The 21,488-nt window shown below is 40.7% G+C and overlaps 1 protein-coding gene across 1 annotated transcript; it reads right to left on the bottom strand.

Annotated features, from left to right (window-relative positions):
• Positions 1–13,749: 13,749 nt before the first annotated feature.
• On the bottom strand, positions 13,750–16,172 carry LOC104454352 (UDP-glycosyltransferase 76F1). The gene is made up of 2 exons (XM_010069172.3): positions 15,664–16,172; positions 13,750–14,667 (listed from the first exon to the last, which is right to left on the bottom strand). Exons 1-2 carry the CDS (start codon positions 16,136–16,138, stop codon positions 13,784–13,786), a joined length of 1,359 nt encoding a protein of 452 aa, XP_010067474.2. The 5' UTR covers positions 16,139–16,172; the 3' UTR covers positions 13,750–13,783.
• Between the last annotated feature and the right edge of the window lie 5,316 nt (positions 16,173–21,488).

Here is a 21,488-nt window from a genome sequence, read left to right as displayed (position 1 = left end):
TTCGAATATTCTATCGGAATATGCTTAGCTAACCGTACCGTTATCTTAAAAAATGGACGGTCAATCCTAAGCCACACATCTTGGATGAGAGAGAGGAAGACTCGTGTCTCGCTTGGAAACTTCCTAATGCTTGTGTCTGAAAAGGGAAATTGTGGCATTCCGAAATTTCGCCCTTATTTTGAGATATATATTTCATCGATACCTTTACAGTTACTTTACTCTAAATTGATCGATCACGAATTAACTAATTTATTGGGTGAGGCTATAAAGAATTAAAACGCGAAAGATGGAGAATTCAATAAAAAATTGACCGCTCAACTCTTAGAATCGACAATGGTCAATATTATACTATTATAAATGAATTGGTGAACGGATATAATTCGAAAAAAGTACGTAGTTGATTTATTGGTGATTCCGCACAATTACGATATTCGCGTCAAACAACGATAAACCGATCTTCTATTGATCTTATATTCATGGTACATAATTAAACCTTACGATTACATGACAATTGAGGGTCGTCCGTGATTTGAAGAGGTACAAACGTGGATCGAAAATTATCAACCACGGATCAATAGCAAGCTATGGTGCATTTAGTATTTATTACCCTCCAAGTGGTGGTCCTGGAAATAATTCTGGCACTTCGACCGTGGTGCCCCTCCAGGGACCTCTAGCACAGGCTCTTGGGTCAGAGTTTGGCATTTAACATTTACTCGAAGATGCCCATGGGGAGACTTTGATTCCTCACCAATGTGGCTATGGTTGCTGTTCGGGTCAAAATGGACCAAATGGTGGAAGCTCCTTGTTGGGGCCTGAGTTTATTGATTACATTGAGCCTCCCTCCTCGAGCCAAGAGCTGATGTATATAGCAGTAGAGTTGAACGAGATTGCAGGGGCGCGATGTGATCTTCCAAGTGATCCTGGACCAAGTGATCTTCCGGCTGATGTCAGTACTGGGATGCCAAGCATGGAGATGCGGCAGCCGACCCGTCCAAGCGAGAATAAGAATAATCCGTGTGGCGGATTGAAGGGTATGAAGCAGTAAAATATCGGTTGCGGAGCCGGATTTTGCGGTGCCAGCTCAAGTTGAATTTTTGTTAAATGCATCACTTTTTTCTTTCTTTCCTTTTAACATTCTGAACGGGACATCGCCTGACAATGGAGTCGATGACTCCGTGTGTTTTGCCCGCCTGAGAATTGACAGCAATAATTTGACGTTCCATTGGATCATTATTGATTATGTTGTGATGGATTCTTTTTTAACCGTCCATCTATTGTCCCTGATTCGCTATTTATGTCTACATAATGTTTAAATTGCAGCATGCAATCTTTTTCACTTCGATTTGTGGGGGCAAATTCGCAGCTTTTCAAATTGCAAGTTTTCTTGACTGATGAAGTTCATACTCTATTGTATAGTAATGTTGTTTCATTGGCGACAGTTGAAAATCTGACGTACAAAGATCCCACGGCTGATTAGCGTTAAAAAAAGAAGAGAAGAAGAAAGAAACCTCATGATGCAATTTTATACACTTTTTGAGAATATCCTCTACGTGGCATGTGGAGATAATCTCCTCCTTTTTGGCCAACTTCAGTACTTCATGCCTCACCATATGCGTGAAATAATCTGTCAGATTGGTCCGACTGTATCGATCTCTATCCTCCACTTCTACTCCTTCTGCTTTTTTGTTCGTTTCAGCTTTTTGACATGTGATTTAATAGGGGGCTATAAATAGAGTACAAGCAAATCCAAATCAAAACGTAGTTAAGAAGAAGGACAACAGTTCATCAATCGTCAGGCAATGCGGGATGTGAGATGGTGCACGATGTAATGCCGATCTTTTTCCTTATTATATGACCGTTTGATTAGTTCTAGGGAAGCATGGGTGCAATTCATGAATACGAAGACCGTGCTTCTTACACACATTTTCCAGACCTTATCGTACATTCAGGAACTTGTTTGGTTGCCAGTCAAAGACTGATGAACCAGTCCCATGAGCCCTAAGGCAAAGGAAAAGTCAGCAAACCATGCCAGTGGGAACTTAAATTGCTTGATTAATAACCATCCGGCTCATGTTTTGGATGCCAATAACTGGGACGTACTTGTGAAACAGAACAATTCATTTCTGCGGACTGGATGTGCACATATGACGAAAACAAAACCAAAAGGTTAAACCAGAGTAGTGAGAACCACTGGAGCTGATAAACAAGTCGGAATGTCCATCGTGGAAATGTTGAGAAGCATGTACAAGTAAAATAATACTTTTATTATAGAACAATATTACAACTCTCTATTCTTTTACACTCTCACAACTACTCATTATACTTGCTTTCCTATTCACTCACAACCCTCACACGGACACAATTCTTGCACACACCCACTCACTCTCTATCACTCTACACTCACGTCACCTACTCCACCCACTCACACACTCACGTACACACTCCACTCACGCACTCACATGAGGAGCAAGTTGCTCCTATATATAAGATGGAAGGTCGGTGCATTCACCGACTTTGCTGGTCTTTCTACAATATTCTACAAGTATTATTCTATTACAGATTTGATAGCTGGAGTTCTTTGGAGAAGTCTAGAAATGATGCAGCTTTTCTTGATGGATTTTTTTTGCTAGAAGATTCTGGAGAGAAGGAGAGAGAGTAGCGGTGCTCTCTTTAATACTCCTCCTCGCCGACTACTCTCTGTTAGCATGGACCTTGTGATCATACTAAGTTGCCTTCGAAACTCCCCAAATTTTGCAACTCCAAGACCTTTGGTGAAAATATTTGCAACTTGATCATTCGTTTTAGCATACTTCATCTTTATCTTGCCTTGTAATACTTTTTCCCGCAAGAAATGATAGTGCACTTCTATATGCTTGGTCCTCGAATGGAAAACTGGATTCTCCGCTAAGCTTATAGCTGATAGATTATCACAATAAATCCGTGGAGGTTGATTTATTGGTTGATGAAGATCCTCCATTAGTTGTACTAGCCATGTACTCTCTTGTGTTGCCATTGCTGCTACTCCATACTTAGCTTCTGTCGTAGATAGTGAGACAGTTACTTGTCTTTTACTGCACCATGACACTACTGCTGATCTGAGGCTAAACATATATCCAATAATTGATCGTCGTGTGTCACGATCTCTAGCAAAGTCAGCATCGCAATGGCCTACAACTTCACATGCTACTTCTTTCTTATACATAAGCCCAAAATCAAATGTACCTTTTACATACCTTAGTATGCGCCTAACTCCATCTAAGTGGGGCTTTCATGGCTTCTCCATGAATTGGCTTGCTACTCCCACTGCAAAGGCAATATCATGCCGTGTTATGGTTAGGTAAATGAGGCTACCCACCAATTGCCTGTACATAGTTGAGTCTTCCAATTCTTGTCCTTCAATTGCACATAACTTTACATTTCCATCAATCAGAGTAGATATAGGTTTGCAATCAAGCATCCTGAACTTGTCTAGGAGGTCTCGTGCATACTTATGCTGACATAGGAATAATCCTTCATTAGTCTTCTCAATCTCGAGTCCCAGGAAATGTTTTAATTCTCCAAGCTCTTTCATCTGAAACCGCACTGAGAGGTTGGTTCTGATTTGGCATATCTCCTCTTCATTATCTCCAGTGATGATTAGATCATCCATGTAGATTAATACTATTGCAAGCTTGACATCTTCTGCCTTCACAAACAAGCTCGAGTCTGTTGAGGCTACAGAATAACCACTTTGCACCAAAAATTCAGCAATCTTCCCGTACCATGCTCTCGGGGCTTGTTTTAAGCCATAGAGGGCTTGTTTCAAACATAATATGGATGAATCTTACTTTTGAAACCATCTGGTTGCTCCATGTATATATCTCGATCTAGTTCTCCATGTAAGAAGGCATTCTTCACATCCATTTGCCATGATTTCCACAACTTGCTTGCTGCAAGTGCTAGTAAGACTCGAACTGTAGTGATCTTTGCTACTAGACTAAAGATCTCATCATAATTTAGGCCATACTTTTGAGAGAATCCTCGAGCAACTAGTCGTGCCTTATGTCTTCCTATCGACCCATTTGGTCGAGTTTTAAGTTTATAGACCCATCTGCAAGATATAGGATGTACCTCTTTAGGTCTCGGCACTAGGTCCCATGTTTTGTTCTTTCTTAGTGCTTGTATCTCTTCCTCCATGGCTTTCCTCCATTCCACGCCTTGCGAAGCTTCCTCATATGTGGATGTCTCGACTACTCCAACATCTTCGGTCAGTGCTGCATTTGCATATTTGGGATTTGGTCTTCTTTGTCTTATTGATCTCCTAAGTTGAGATTCCTCCTCTTCAGGTTCTTCCATTTGACTTGGTTGGAACTCTTTTGTAGTTCTTGGATGTATACCAAATCGCCATGGGCTCTTTGATTTTTCTGGTGATTGTGCTCTGACTTCTTTTCTTCCAATTACATTATCATTTCCTTCTTCAATTGGCCGTCTCTTATCAATCTCGTCATTTTCTTCCATTCCTTCACAAATCTCTTCTTCAACTTGTTTTGAATTAGGTTGTGATGTCCACCAAGATGATAGTTGGTCGAACACCACATTTCTGGAAGTGTAACACCTCCCTGTTTGTGACATCCCGATTTTCTGATTCTATTTTCAATAAATTGAGACGGGCATTTTGTTGGCACGCATATAGTTCTTTTCCTTGAGTTGGCCACTCATGTGGAAACTAGTCTATCGGGTGAAACTGTTAAGAGTTTCTAATGCATCAGACTCGAGAATTTGGCCAGGAAGCGACCTTTCGACCGAGCTAATCTGCAAGGGTTATTATGGCACAAATAAAAATCGATTAGAGATCGGAGATAGGTCGACTCGACAGAGGCATGTGATCGAGTGTAGGTGATTCCACCGGATCGCATAATCCTTGTCGATCAACACTGGACCGACTTTTCTATTGATTGGGTACCCTGTGTTCTTATTTGAAACCTTGAGATTACCCCGACAACCGAAAGTCACCAATATTTCAAAGATGTACATTGTGGCTTGAGATGATCAACCACAGGTCAAATGCATGAAAAATTCTAAAGGCTACCCGGTAGGTTGGACCGCGTTAGTATCGTGCCAAAGTGAAATTAACCGTGGAATTGAGATCGAATTCAAAAATTGAGAGTCTGGGTGTGTCACAAATCATTTTAGGAATATTGACTAATCTCCAGAATATTTTTCATGCAAGCCGAGTTTTTCAGCAAAATAATCAGAGATTGGCTAATTTGGCTCGAGAAATTAGTAGGCCCGCGTTTGGTCGTACTTTTGGGACTTAAGTTGGTTCTATGGATAAGTGAAGATGTGAATTGAAGTGTGGTGACATTGGATTAATTTTATGGACTTCAATTTGAACTCAATTGGAAGAGAATTGATGGGAATTGAAGAAATTGGATGTACAAGAATTGGACCCGGCGGAAAATGAAAGTGCAACCATTGGAGAAGTTATGGGAGGGGGTTTGAGTGAGTGGAAGATGACATAGGATGATGTCATGGTGGTTGAGGCCAAAGGTTGAGATCTTGACAAAAAGGAGGGTGGAGATTGGCTCTTGAAAAGGTGGGCTTTCACTTCATCTTCAAGCTTGGGAAGAGAGAGAGAGAGAGAGAGAGAGAGAGGGAGGAGGGGAGCAGCCGTTCGAACCAGCCAACCGGCCGGATGCCGCCTCCTTCGCCCGCTCGACGCCGCCGCTCGTTGCCGTCACCACCGCGCACCGTCGCCGCTCCGCCTTGGCCGTCGCCCTCCGTCTTTCCCCTTTCTCTTCCGTCGGTTCTCTCCTCCATGGCTGCTGTGCGAAGACCAGAAAACGCAGCGAAGAAATCCGGTTGCGGTTGCAGCCCGCTCGCCCGACCGGTTGCTCCGTCCGCTCGTTGTCGCCGCTGCCCTCCGCTGTTCGCCGTCGTGTGTTCGAGCGAAGCCGCACCCCAGCTCGTCGTCCCGAGCTGCTGTTCAGCTCGTGCAGGAGTTGCCGGAGCTCGTCCCCGCCGCCGTGAGGTCCCGCCTAGCTGCCGCCTCGCTCGTTCGAGCCACCGTCAAGCTGCCGCCCCATTCCTCCGCCCAACCGACGCCGGATCCGCTATTCTCAGCCCAAAAGCAGAGGGCTGGAAAAATGGATATGACAGCACCTATTTGGCCCGTTTTGGCTGGCTTCTCGAACCCGGATGCTCGGCCTGCCCTGAGGAAAGTCGATCCTCGCGTCGTCCTCGTCGTTTTGGTCCGCTCGGCTTGCTAATCCGGTGAATTTAGCTCACTAAACCTTGCTTAGAGGGTTAATTATGTTTTAGGTGTGTTTAGCTTAAGTTAATTAAGCTTAGGTGGTTAGTTGAGTTTATTTAATTGTGAATTAGATTAAGAGGTTGGATTAACTTAAAGTATGTTTGGTTAAGGTTAAATTGATGTTTATATTAGTATAATGGTGATTTGACATAAATGAATTACTTTTGGGATTAAATAAATATTTCGAAATTGTTTAATAATTTAATAATATTTTATTAATCGAAATGATTAAAATATTATTATTTAATTATTTTCGGAATAAATTTAATTATTTATTAAATTAGAAAATTTTGTCGGGACCCTAAATTCTCGAATTTCGTGCCACTCACCGCTGCTGTGTAGGCAGATTTTGAAATTGACGATTGGATATTATAAATTGAGTGTGGATCGTGAAAGACATGGATATTATTATTTAATTAATTTTCGGAATAAATTTAATTATTTGATAAATCCTGAAAATTATTTTGGAACCTTATTCTCTCGTAATTTCGTGCCGATCATGCTGCTATGTGTATTTAGAATTTGAATTTGATGATTGATTGTGGCAAATGGAGTGTGATTGTGATTAATAGGGATTCTTTATAAAATCCTAAGTGTAGAAATTGATGGGAGATTGGCCGTGATTGACCACCTATTAGAGGTCGTGCCCAGTGAGGCCGTGATGAACCACCTAGGAGAGGTCGTGCCCAGTGAGGCCGTGATTGACCACCTATTAGAGGTCGTGCCCAATGAGGCCGTGATGGACCACCTATGAGAGGTCGTGCCTAATAGGGCCGTGATGAATCACCTATGAGAGGTCGTGCCCAGTGAGGCCATGATGTACCACCTAGGAGAGGTCGTGCCCAGTGAGGCCGTGATGTACCACCTAGGAGAGGTCGTGCCCAGTGAGGCCGTAATGGACCACCTATGAGAGGTCGTGCCCAGTGAGACCGTGATGGACCACCTAATTAAAGGTCGTGCCGAGTGGGGCCGTGATTGCCACTAGTTGTCAAACCTTCCTATAGGGCCGGGATTGAGAGCAATGATTGATTTGCTAGAATGACATGTAATCGGCCGAGTCGATTGATCGCTGAGACGATCCAAGTGGTTGAATTGTTTTGATAATGTGATTGTGCCATGGTTGTTTGGTTATCATAATTATACGTGGTTGAATTATATAAATTGTGCTAACTCGGATGAAGGCCGAGGCGAGGTAAGTCTTCTCGTGTGATGTGGCTAGGCCACCGGGCGTATTTTCTTTCTAATAGGGGTTCAGGGGGTTGAACTTGCTGAGACATCGTCTCATCCCGGTTGTGGGATTAAAATTTCAGGTCCCCGGTGGACGGAGCGGCCATATAGCTTTGGTTGGTCTTGAGGAGTTGCAGAGGTGAAGTCATAAGAATTGGAGAGCGTGTCCGACTTGTAGGTCGTAGGACAGTTCATTTTTAAGAGCCAGTCTTTTGTAGACTTTTGGCTGTAGGCCTTCGTTTGTAACTCCGTTGGTTTGTGTAAGTGATTAGTTGTGAAATTATTTCCTGCTTTTCTATCCCGTATTTTATTGTCAGGGGTTTTATAATACGTTCCGCTTGCGCAATAATAAATTAATGGGGTCGGCGACACTACCTGGGAATGTCGCATTTGATCGACCGCAGTGGGATGTGCTCGCGCTCGGGGTTCGGGGCGTGACACTGTTGTAGGATCACAACACTTCCATCCTTTTCTTTGATCATCATAGCCCACGAATATGTAGCAAACTGCCTTCTTATCGAATTTGTTGCAAAGATGGTTTGGCACGAATCCATAACATACACACCCAAATACTCTAAAGTGACTTACCATGGGCTTGCGATTCCACAACTTCTCATAAGGTGACATAAAGCCAAGTCTTGCTTGAGGTAGTCTGTTGATCATGTGCGCTGCCGTCTTCATACACTCAGCCCAAAACTTGTGTTGAGATAGGGCGAGCGATCGAACAAAATATAGACGGAAGAAGAAAAATAAATCGACACCAGATTTATGTGGTTCAGTCGTAAAGACCTACGTCCACGGGGAGAGCAGCAGCGAATTTCACTATAGATCAAGCGATACAAAGAGATTACACACTCGAATCACTCAAACACTCTCTCAGTGTTTCCCAAACCCCAATTTAATCCAAACCCAAGTCACGGCACAAAATTATCACACAAGCTCAAAACAAACGCTGAAAAAAAAACTCCTTTTCTTGATCGCGCTTCAGCTTGAAGATATGTGGCTCCTCCTTTCTCTCGGACGGGTGCAACAGCAACACCCAAGAAGAAGACCTCTTTCGCGGCTTTGGCAAGCGGTGCGGATGTGCGAAAAACTCCTCTAACGTGTGGCTCCTTTTCTTCTCGGCAGCATGCGGCTTCTTGCGGCTCGTACGTACAGCTGCCACCCACCGAGAAAAAAGAGACAAACCCTACGTAATACTTCTTTCAGCTTTTATACGCGTAGTTGTGAGTGTGCCCCAAGGTCAAAAGTTTGACCTTGGGCCCACCTATTTTGTTTCACGCGGCTTCTCAGAGAAGGAAAGAAGACCTCAATAAAGTTGACTCTGAGCCCACCGTAACTTTCCTTCTTTACGTGCATGGGCTTCGGCGTTTGGATTCCACTAAATAATTCGGCTTTGCAGGAGCATAAAAGAAAGTTTCCCTTCTTTTATTTTATTTTTATATTTCTTCTTTTCCAGCGAAAAACTCGAGACATAATTACAACAACTTGGGTGGAACATTCTTTGCATGCAACATACTCATGCATGTCTTCGCCAAATGCCGATTCTTTCTTTCGGCAACTTTATTTTGTTGTGGCGTATTTGGGCAGGTAAATTGTTAACGTATCTTCCATTCTTGAAGAAATTTTGTAAATTCATATGACTTATATTCTCCCCCATTATCTGTGCGAAGGCATAGTATTTTCTTGCCTACTTCATATTCTAATTTTGCTTTAAACTCCTTAAATTTGTTTAATGCCTCAGATTTTTCTTTCATGAAGTCGACCTAGACGTACCTAGAGAAATCATCAATGAATGCTATCATGTACTTTGATCCTCTGACCGATGGTTGCTTCATTGGTCCAAATACATATGAGTGGATAAGCTCTAGAGGCATCTTAGCTCTAAATGTGGACTCTTCATATGGAAGTTGATGTGCCTTCCCATATTGGCATCCGGCACAAATGACGTCTTCTTGGACTTCCAAGTGGGGGAGACCTTTTAGCATACCTTTCTACATCATCACCTTTAATTTATGGTAGCTCACGTGCCCAAGCCGTGCATGCCGCAAATCGGGCGTTTCACTCCTTCAAGTTTTGTCCACGTATGCCGTCTGAGCTAACATCACGTAGACATACTCTAATCGACGCCCCTCCATGATTGGTGTACCAGTTGGTTTCAAATTGCAGTACACCCTAACGTCTCTAGGACCAAACACCATATAATTGCCTGAGTCTGTAAGTTGTGCCACAGACAATAGATTCTTCTTCATTCCTGGCACATGGTACACATTTTTCAGTTTGACTTGATGCGAATTGAATTGGGGTGTTATCATTGTTTGGCCCACATGGGTAATCGGCAACCTTGAGTTGTCTGCAGTGACAACTACTCGTCCACCTTTGTACTCGCACATGTTTGATAGCTTGCCTTGATCTCCGGTCATGTGATTTGAGCACCCCGAGTCAACTATCCAATCTTCATCATAATCAATCAATTTATCACTTACCATGATGAGGGCCATCGCATCTTCTAACTCTATGATGGAGGAGCTTGCAAGCTCTTCTTGTTCCTCCACTGCAAAGGATGCTTGGAAATCCCACTCTTCTTCGCTACCATTTTCCTTGGATGCCGCGACGTTTCCTTCAACTATTTTGAATCGACAATCCCTAGCAAAGTGACCTACTTTGCCACACGTGTAACACCATCCATTACGCCTTCTATTCTTCTTATCTTCATTGTTGTCCTTGTCGCGGTCTCGACGAGCTCCCCCTAGTCGAGGTCCAGTTCCTTTTATTCGCTTTTGCCATTCTCCATGACTTTTCCATGCTTTGCCATCTCTTGCACTTGCTCTATTTCTATTCTGGCCCTTGAACCCTTTTTTTTTATTACTAAAGATGGCACTTTCATCCTCTGTAGTCGTGACCTTAGAAATTTGTTTATCTAAGGCTTCTTGGTTGGCCAATATATTCTCTAACTCTATTAGAGTTGGCTCATTTGCCCATCCACGAGTGGTAGTAACAATACCATTATATTCCGGCCTTAACCCATGAATTATTATTCTTCTCATTATTGTCTCGGAGATGGCATTCTCAGGATCTAATTTTGAAATTTCTTCACAAATTGTTTTAAATTTAGAAAAGTATTGACTTATCGTCATACTTTGTTGCGAGACTGACAGGAGCTCATTCTCTAGGCATTGTAACTTGGCATCATTTGTCCTTGCAAACAGTATCGCCAAGTTATCCCAGGCCTCCTTCGGGGTCTTCACACTCTTTATGTGTTGTAATAATTCGTCTTCAACAGTCATGGCAAGAACATAAAGAGCCTTGCCTGATTTTATGTTCCATTTTCTTAATTCGCTATCATTCATGGGTGGTGTGGTGTTGCTTCCCCCGCCAACGATATCCCACAAATCTTGACCTAGCAAGTAATATTGTATGCGGGTACTCCAATTATTAAAATTTGAGTTGTTGAGCTTTTCGATGCCACTTACCGAACTTGAGAAATCCGCTATGGTGAGTTGAGTATTATGCCCCGCACTATACCAAATAAGCCTGGTCCTAGACCATTCGACTTCACAATCCCAGATTGTGTATTGACAGAACTCTGATGTACTCCGCTCCTTGGCTCAACGAACCTGACCGCCTTGCTCACTTACAATGGTCCCTGACTGCTGTCTTTGCACGGCCTTCGACAACTCGCTCTGATACCACTTGTTGAGAAGCAAGTGAATGTACAAGTAAAATAATACTTTTATTATAGAACAATATTACAAACTCTCTATTCTATTACACTCTCACAACTACTCATTGTACTTGCTTTCCTACTCACTCACAACCCTCACACGAACACAATTCTTGCACACACCCACTCTCTCTATCACTCTACACTCACGTCACCTACTCCACTCACTCACACACTCACGTACACACTCCACTCACACACTCACATGAGGAGCAAGTTACTCCTATTTATAAGATGAAAGGTCGGTGCATTCACCGACTTTACTGGTCTTTCTACAATATTCTACAAGTATTATTCTATTACAGATTTGACAGCTGGATTTCTTTGGAGAAGTCTAGAAATGGCGCAGCTTTTCTTGATGGATTTTTTTGCTAGAAAATTCTGGAGAGAAGAAGAGAGAGTGGCGGTGCTCTCTTCAATAGGAAATTCAAGCTGCATTACCCAACCCGTGCTCGTGCCTAGACAAGAGTAAGAATGTCTTCAAAGAAAAGGGCAGCAACTAAGATCGCAGCTGTGGTTTATGCTGATGATTCGTTAGAACCGAAGAACGATTCGGAGGATAAAATATGATTGGCCAATCCATCCAGGGATTGGAACGACGACCCTCCCTGCATCAGACAAGTATTTGCCTTCTCCTTGAATTGTGCTGCCCTCTCTCTTACCTCTTCTCCTTCTTTCTCCACCAATAGCTTCCGAACAGCTGAAAATGCGAGATATATAATATAGGGCTCGGGTCGGTTCGGTCCTTGAAAATTACAAAATGAACGTAAGGTTTAGGCGAGCATTACATGTGTCAGGAGACGTCATGAACATATTTTAGGAACTTGAGGTACAAAGACATTGGCTTTAGTCGCTTTCGCACAAGAGCACTAATAGGAATGAAATAAATCAGTGAGATCATTCACGCCATTCTCATCCTTTAACTTTTTGAAGAAATAATATACATATTATATATATAGTTTGGTTTGGGCCGGTTCCCATTTGGAATCGGGAATTAGACTGTCTGGGAACTGAATCAGTCTAGTACTCCTAAAAATAGGACTTAATCATTCTCAGTTTGATCGGTTCATCTTGCTCACTCCTAATTTTTAGAGTAGACCTTATCGTTGGGGATCCCGCTTGATGTTCTCGGATGACTTCATACAAACGTTGAGGTGCAGATGCATCGCTCTCGTAAACAATGACGTAAAAATTTCCACTAGTGCGTGACACCATATTTAGAACCTTCTGGCCTATAAACTATTAATTGATGATTGGAGAATCGAAGAATCAGTTTAAATTGTTTACCTTTGCAAGTTATAAAGGCAAAATTAATTACTATTTTTGACTTGAAATTCTTTGATTCTAAGTAGGTCACTCATGGAAGCTGTAGTCCCCCACGGTAAATATATGATTGCCCATGTTTGTGATCAGGCCATTATGTAGCATACACTGCATGACAGAAATTCATGATATATTAAAGACATGAAGTTGTAAATTACCGCTGAATCTAATTATTAATATCGGCATGCTCTAAATTAAAAACTTAACTAAGATGTGTGTTTGTTTTGTGAAAAATGAATAATTTGGAAAAACATCTTTTTGAAAATGATCACATGTATAGCAAAAATGAATGAATGAAAAGTATTTTTCATTTTTTTGAAAATGTTTAGTTGAAAATTGTTGTTGATAATGAAAATATTTTTTATTGACTAATAAGAAAATATTTTTAAAATTATTTATCTCCTTCGAAATAATGAAGCCTTACATCAGATAGAAAAGGCATGGATTCAGTCGTATTATCTAGCTTATATATATATTTTCGTTTTGTCTACTAAATTAGTATATGAATTGCAATTAAATTTTAAACGTCGTAACTGATGTAAGAAGTCTTAAGCTCTCTCTCTCTCTCTCTCTCTCTCTCTCTCTCTCTCTCTCTCTGTAAAGGAAAGTTGTGAATAACTTCTTCCATTAGAAGTTTCCTGCGTAGCAGTCCCATATCTGGCCACATATGGGAAATCGAGAGAACTTATCATATGAGTATAGCATATAATACTAAATTTGGAGCATTTAACGTGGGTCTCATGCAGTTTAGACAGTTCAGATTGAGTCTAGCATATACTGGGTTTTCAATATTTGCTCAGAAATAAAAAATTCTATCACAAATGGAATTCCATACACTTTTTAAAGAAGGAAATTTAGAACTCAATTACTCCAATTGAAAGGCTTGACAGCTCACTTTACTTCATATTTAACGTGATGCATTTATAAAATAATATGACATCAAAAATGATTTTGTTTAACCCAAAAAACAATACCTTTACTAATTAGACTAATGAAATCTAACACATTTAAGAACTAAACTCTCGTATAGTGTTTAGAGGTTGTCTAAGTGTGTTTGATTAAACATATCGTGTTGAGAAGAGTAATATGTTAATTTATTTAATAAGAACGTAAATAATTTTAAAATTTTAATATGTGAAAAAGCACATTTATTATTCATTCGTAAATGGAGTAACCCGATTACGATGTGACCGCGATTAGGCTCAGACAGCATATGATTATTCAGAAGACAATATGTGACTGACCAAAGCATCCAAGGCTTGGTATGAAGACCCGCCTTGTCTCACGCAAGCACTAGCCTTCTCCTTCAAAACCAATGCCCTCTCTCTTATTTCTTCTCCTTCTCTCTCCACCAACAACCTCTTGATGGCTCTGGCAATGTTCTCTCTCTCGAGCCCACCATTCAAGTTCACTCCAATTCTCCAAACATCGCTCACATACCTTGCATTCACTCCTTGATCAGCAAAACAAGGCATGCACAACATTGGCACTCCTTCGCTTATGCTTTCCACAGTTGAGTTCCAACCATTGTGGGTCCAAAATGCTCCCACAGCAGGATGAGCTAACACTTCGTTTTGAGGTGCCCATTTTACTATCTTCCCTCTCCCTTCCAGTGCCTCGAGGAAGCGGCTCGGAGACTTCTCTGGCCACTCTGGATCACAGACCGACCCGGGCCGGACCACCCACAGAAAGGGCTGCTCAGAGCATGCCAGGCCTAGTGCAATCTCCAAGATTTCTGCCTCGCTCATGGCCGCAAGACTCCCGAAACTCACGTAGATCACGGATTTGGGCGGCTGTTCGTCTAGCCAGGAGATGCAGCTTCTGTCCTCTGCTAGTAAGCTGCTCGAGGAAGATGTCACGCAGAATTTGTGGGATGGACCGATTGGGAAAAAGGGGACCGACAAAACTTCCCTAAGCGACGCGATCGCAGGGTGCTCTAGCTCTTCGAACGTGTTGAAGATGACACCGGGAGAGCTCTTGATTGTCTTGATCAAGTCATCTACTAATCGGAACATCAACCCGGGTTCCTGTGAATCCATCGCGGGGATGTCTCGAACTAGTAACGGTGGAAACTCCTTCACTGTTTCTTGCAATCGAGAATCTGATAATAAATCATACTTTTATCAGAAAAACAAATTCACTAAGCACGGTAAAGCAAGGGATATATAGATCTTGACATCCAAACTCGCTTAGATAATTTTATACTGAAAACTACTGGCGTACACATACATTGCACGGATTTGTATAAGGTACGCCTGTGATTACTTACAAATAAAATCAGCGCTGGCTTTGCGCTCTCACCCTCATCCAGGAGGGGAGGAGTTTAAATCTCAGCGTTGTCGTTAGGGATTCTTAAGTGATGCCCTGGTGGTGGGTCCTGAGCTAGCGCTGCCCCTGATTTACCTCACCAACTACCAACTGTACGGGATTTCAGGGTCATAAAAAAAAGACTGGAATTTTGAATGTTTATTAAGCAATTTATTAAATTGTTACACTAGGGATATGAGTTAAAGCACCCTGAGATCCTCCCGCTCATGTATTATTGCGGAGCAACGCATGGTTGTGGTCAGGTCTAACTTCTCCACTGTAAAGACACGTGAAACATTTTGGCCAAAAGAACAATGACATTATTAAAAACTAAGGACGGTCAAGTCTCAAGGAGTCATTTAGCAATTACTTTGAAATTTGAAATAGCATTCTATGGTGGAATATGGCTAGTTTTTTTATGAGTCACGAACACCAACCCACCTATGGTGAAAGAACAAGTTCTGATTATTCACTGAACGATGGAAAAATGATATACTAAGATAATATAATTACATCATATCCTATCGTTTGATGAATTGTGTTGTGTTAGTCTCAGTACTCTAGAATTTATAATAATATGATAACAAATAAAAATAAATAAGTGTATCTCTCCCCTCCCCCCTCCAAAAAAAAAAAAAAGAAAAAAATCCATCTGCAAAAGCCCTTTATCAAAACTAGTGCAATGAACGGAAAATAGACTTTTTGTTTCATTCATATCAAATCAAACAACAATCACAACTTTTGAACCGAGGAAACGTGCGCCACGCACGCAACCCCCAAAAAAGCTTACCATGTATTGGAAAGTATTTTTCCTTGAGAACCGGACATATGGTGTACAAATAAAGGCACGTCGCACAGCCGGTCCGCAACATCAACGCACGGACCTTCAATCTCTCGGCTACACCGCAGGTAAAGCTGAAGAGCGAATCAGATATCAAGCACGCAACCGGCACCGCCTCACCACCCTGCAACGACATCATTTCCCGTAGGCATTCCTCGAAGGGGCTCACGCACAGGGTGTTGAGGAGTGAGATGAGGCCAGGGATGTCTGATTTGGAGGCCTTCGATTGGTCAAGGCCATCGGCTATGGATCGGAAGGCGAAGTGAGGGTGGGAGGACGGATCTGGGGCGTTGAAGTTGGTGTGGAGGATGGTGATGGAGAAGCCCCTGGCGTAGAGGATCCGACCCAGTTGGAGCATCGGGTTTATGTGGCCTTGGAATGGTAGAGGGAAAAGGATCAGACGGTGGTTGTTTCTTTGGTTCATTGTGGGCTCTGTTTCTCGGGTTGCTCGTACGTTAATGGAGCGAGTTTGTCTTGAGATATATAGAGACGTTTCAATGATGTGGCTTCGCACTGTCTTTACAAGTTGGGTTTATAAAACAGGTCTAGCCGTTCATGCGAGTTATAAAATACGGCTCAAGTCGGATCTGTCGTAGAAAACCGTGTAATGTTATATTAGGTTTAGGTGAGCATCACACGTGTCGAGAGAAGTCATGGACATATGTTAAGCACTCTAGGTCTAGAGAAGTTGGGTTTGAGGCAATTTAGCTCTCATACAAGATAAGGTTACTTACGTGAGGAATGACGTTTCTCAGTATCTTTTAGCATATGGCATTTGATGATCATCAACTAAATGACACTTGTAAATGTGGTAAAATCCATGTCAAAAGGGGTAAGGGTAAATGACATAAATGGTCATGAACTTTAGTTTAACATGGAATGTAATCTCTGGATTTTAAATTGTTCAATGTAATCCATGAACTTTAACCTAATGTGCAATGTGGTAAAATCCATGTCAAAATGGGTAAGGGTAAATGACACAAACGGTCATGAACTTTAGTTTAACGTGGAATGTAATCTCTGAATTTTAAATTGTTCAATGTAATCCATGAACTTTAACCTAATGTGCAATGTGGTCCATGAACTTTTAATTTGTTTAATATAGTTCATAGACTTATAGTACATATTTAATTTAATCCCTAGACCGTGTGAAAATGTTAAATGTTGTTCCTGAATTTGAATTAGTGGAAGAAAAATATCAAATATTTTCATACAGTCTAAGGACTAAATTGAATATATATATATTAAGGACCACATTAAATAAATTAAAAATTCAAGAATGACATATCCAATTGGGCTAAAGTTCAAGGGTTACATTGACCAAATTTAAAGTTTAAGAACCATATTGCACGTTGAGCTAAAATTTAAGAATCACTTGTGTCATTATTTCAAGAGATAAAAATGATTCAAATGATTGTTCAAGCGGCATGCAAAACGTCGTAATCAAAGTGTAGATTATTCTAATTTGAATACAAAATGTCGTAACATTCAAAAACTAAATAATTTCTCAATTAACAGTTAAGATTTATTATTTAATTAAACAACTACTTCTGAAGAATGGTTTCTCGAGAGACTCTTATATTTAGTGTACAAATCATTATCAACGGTCCTGCTTTTGTTGTCACATGACTTGTTACAAAATCCTTTACGATTTTTCACTAGTGCGTAGAACTTCTAGCCTATAAACTTGTAATTGATGGATATAGAATTCAAGAATCTGTTTTTATTTTTTTCGTTTGCAAGTTATGAGGTCCAAATGAAATAATTGTAGATTCTAACACTTTTTATAAGCACATTGAAAAATAAAAATGATTTGTTTTTATTAAAACATGTGTCGAGTTTAAACATATAAATCATTATCTGCTGCACAAGCGAAGCAACAAATATCGTTTTGAAGCACGCGGGTTAAATGCTTTGGTACCATGCGGGTTAAATGCTTTGGGTACCATGCGGGTTAAATGCTTTGGGTACCATGCGGGTTAAATGCTTTGGTACCAGCAAGCGGAACGCTAAAAGAAAAGAAAGGACGTTTGGTTGCTCTTTCTTATCAGCAATTAATGCAGCTACACCCTTGCGTCTGCTGGGCAAAGCAATAAACGGAAGGACTCTTTGCACACTTGAAATATGTGCATTTTAAGTACAAAAAAAAAAAAAAAAAATATATATATATATATATATGTGCATTTAATGCATTTGTCTTGCATGCCGTGGGAAGCCAAGTGGAGCACGCGATTTCTTCCTAAAAAGACGTTCTTGCAATGAATGATGGGAGGGGAAAGCCATCGTGGCAGAGGTGTGCCAAAGCCCTTGGTGACCGAGAGGGTGGCGTACTTGAATATTATTGACGTTGATTTTCTCATTGACGTTATATCTAAAGGTGATTGGTTTTATGGGGATGATTTCCACCTTGAAATCAGGAGCTACCTATTAAAGATTGATTTCAAAAAGTTGAAACTAATCTAATTCTGAAATCAATCCATAGAACTTGCGCTATCAAGCTTCACAAGAGATACAATTTGTCCTTTCGGCTCTGTATCGGGATAAGTTCCTATTATAATGGAGAATTGTGATAGAATCTTTTTTCATTTCCTTTTTCTCTGAGGACGGAGGTGTACCATATCATTAATATTGATGATACTGCAGGACAGGGTGTCTGCATGGGCTCAGTCAATGAATCTTAAAGATAGTCATGGATTTTCAAATCGTTTGCTTTGCTTTTATGCTTCTCCTACGGACGCTTTTTGTTGGACGTTGTCATTCTTGTTGGAGTTTGTTGTTTATATGGTGAACCCAAAGTTAATTCCAAGCGCTATCATTTTATTTGACCTCATGTCGGCAATACATTGAGAGAGTTGAGATGAGAAATGGAGAGACCGAGGGAGTTGCTTGAGATAGTTGAGATGAGAGAGACCGAGATGAGATGAGATGAATGACGGGCAAGATTAGGGATTTGGATTTTCATTTTTCTTAAAAATTAAAATATATATACATATATATATATTCGATTTGGTCTCGTTGGGCAGTTCTACACTTAGAACTGGTTGGACTAGTACCCACTAGCTCTCTTGAAAATCACGGTTCTGAGTCGGTTTGATTCTATTCCAAGTAGTTCTCGATACCTTTGCACACCCCCAATTACAACTAGTGATTTTGCTAATTAAATTCTCGTTAGTAGAATTTTTTTAATTCCTAGGGTGAGACTTCATTAGGATTCATGAGGGGCTAAACGCTATGTTAGTTATTGGCTGTAACTAAAGGTTAGGAAACATCGAGAAAGTATTTAAGTATTTGAGTGATTGTAATGTTCATTGTATCACTTGTTTCTATAATGAAATTCTTCGCCACTCTCCCATGCATGTAGATTTTGATATTCGGATTGAATCATATAAATTCAGTGTCCGATTTCATTTCCTTAATTTTTACTATTTTATCAATTCACTTGTCTATATTCAATGGCAATTGTTTTTATGGGGAAGCATGTATTAGCTGAACTAGGGGAACCGGACTATTTTCTGATAAAGGACAAGATTAATTGCTATTTTTGACTTGAGATTCTTAGTAAACATATGACCACCCACATAGTCTGTGCTCCGGCTGCCACATTGGATACCATATACGAGAGAAATTTATGAAACGCTAAACACATGCGATATGCTCTCCACCATACTCATTCTGATATTTAAAAGAAAAGGCATGGGTTCAGTCATATTATCCGGTTTATACGTAGTTAATTTAGATTTGGTCCATCAAAGGATCATAGAATATTAGAAATGTTGAGCTAAACCGATGGAGGTAATTATCAAACAAATCAAATATATGGATTTCAGAGTATATGTATAATATCTACTATTGAAGTAAAAATAAAAAAATTTAAAAGGTCTTCATTGTTGTGGATTATGCAATTTTGAGTTGTCTCTTACCGCCTCTCTCTCTCTCTCTCTCTCTCAAAACTTATCTTTCTCTGCCACTTTTGGAGGGAAGGGGCTTGACCTAGGTCTCTCTCCCATCTTAGTTGCTTATCATGTTATTTTATTTGTTTCTTTCTTTACTCTCCCTATTTTATATTTGGGAGCATTTCTCTCTAATCTAGTTTTCAATTTTGGAGTTTTAATGAATAAATTCTCCGCCTCTGATTTCAATGGTGTTCATAGTAGTTTTGGTGTCAAATCTGTGCTCGTTTGACATGTTTTAGTTTAAAGCTTTGGCGCTTCACATAGGCTACATGGCTCGGTCTCATAGGCGTTAGATTTGAGCTTCTTAGACATGTTTATATTGTCTTCGTATAGTGATGGTGTTGGGGACATCTGACTAGGCGCACACTACTGAAAGGCAAACTCGTGAGTATAGATGAAGATCTTAGTGTGTGCTTTTCATTGATGATGTTGTGTGATTTGGAGATCGGCCACAAATCATTTCGCTTAGATGCAGTCACAAATATGTTCTTGAAGGACAAGTCGATGATTATTTCTACCAACCATACTCTACTGATATGCCTTTATTTCTAGCTTTTTGTTTGTTTTGGAACTCTATGTGTAATATTCTCGATTCCAGGCCATGAGAATAGGGAAAGAGGGTCGGTAAGTCTTAACTTGGCTTGTATCGTGATGTCTTATTAACTGATACATGGACGCTAAATTTATGCATTGGACATGAATCGACTCTTTGATCTTGAGGCTTAGTTGTGGACAAATCTCACACTATCGTGACTACGGAGGATGATTATTGATCGGTTATGTAAGGATGATGCACCGGCTGCGGGTGATTCTGCACGGAACCTATTCCGACCATGAACGATCCTTGGGCTGATCCTATTCGTAACAAATCAGCTGTGGGTTAATCGAGTCCACATGACCAAGTGACAACCAAGGGTTGATCATGGGGATCAATGGCATAAACCTTTGATAAACCAAGGCATGGTATATATGGCTTTGGACTCGGTCTGCCCAACCAAGACTCAGTTAGGACGAATGATCGAGCCCAACCACGAATGTCATTTTTATGACATCCAATGGACCAATCCAAATTGTAAATGGTCATGAACAAGTTCAAGAAAGCTATTGATTTAGTCCCACTCGTTTGGGAAAAGTTAGTGAATTTTTGGCATGAACCTCGTTTCTCATAGAACCGTTGATCGTGTATACAAATGAACGACTTCTCCAATTAGGCGACACCCTATGTTAGTCTTATGATTGTTTTAGATGAGATTTTGACATAAATCAATTAATGTGAGGATGAGTCATTGGACAAATGTTAAGAAACAATTGGGGTTCTAGAATCTTCTATATCCTTTTGACATAGTCCATCCTTATCCATTTGAGTGCCACACGCCCACTTCAAGAGAGAATGAGAAAACTTACTTCCCAAGTAGTTGGCAAAAATATCTAGGCCTTATTTAAGAAATTTGGACTTTAATTCATTAATAGCATTGATGAATCACCATTCTTAGGTGTCCTCTAGAAGGTTAGATCATAATGACCCTAAAATACAACCTTGACGAATGAGGCAAGGGCCAACCAATTAAAAAGGGATATTAAACGTCAAAAAGGGCTTTTGTGTCCCTTAGGCGTCGTAAGCAATAATGAGCCTAGATTGAATCTTGGAGAACAAGTAAATAGGTGGACCAATCACAGCCAAACACTAAGGGACATAGGTGCCAAGTCAAGAGGATAGGCACGTAAACTCGTCATTTAGGCATAATGATGAGTTTGCATAAACAATCTAAGAGGATGAGGCCTATAAATTAGAAGAGCTAAACTTGCATTTTGCCGTTTAGC

The sequence above is a fragment of the Eucalyptus grandis genome, chromosome 7 (genome assembly GCF_016545825.1).
Source record: "Eucalyptus grandis isolate ANBG69807.140 chromosome 7, ASM1654582v1, whole genome shotgun sequence".
Lineage (NCBI taxonomy): Eukaryota > Viridiplantae > Streptophyta > Magnoliopsida > Myrtales > Myrtaceae > Eucalyptus > Eucalyptus grandis.
This window is presented reverse-complemented; position numbering and strand designations above follow the sequence as displayed.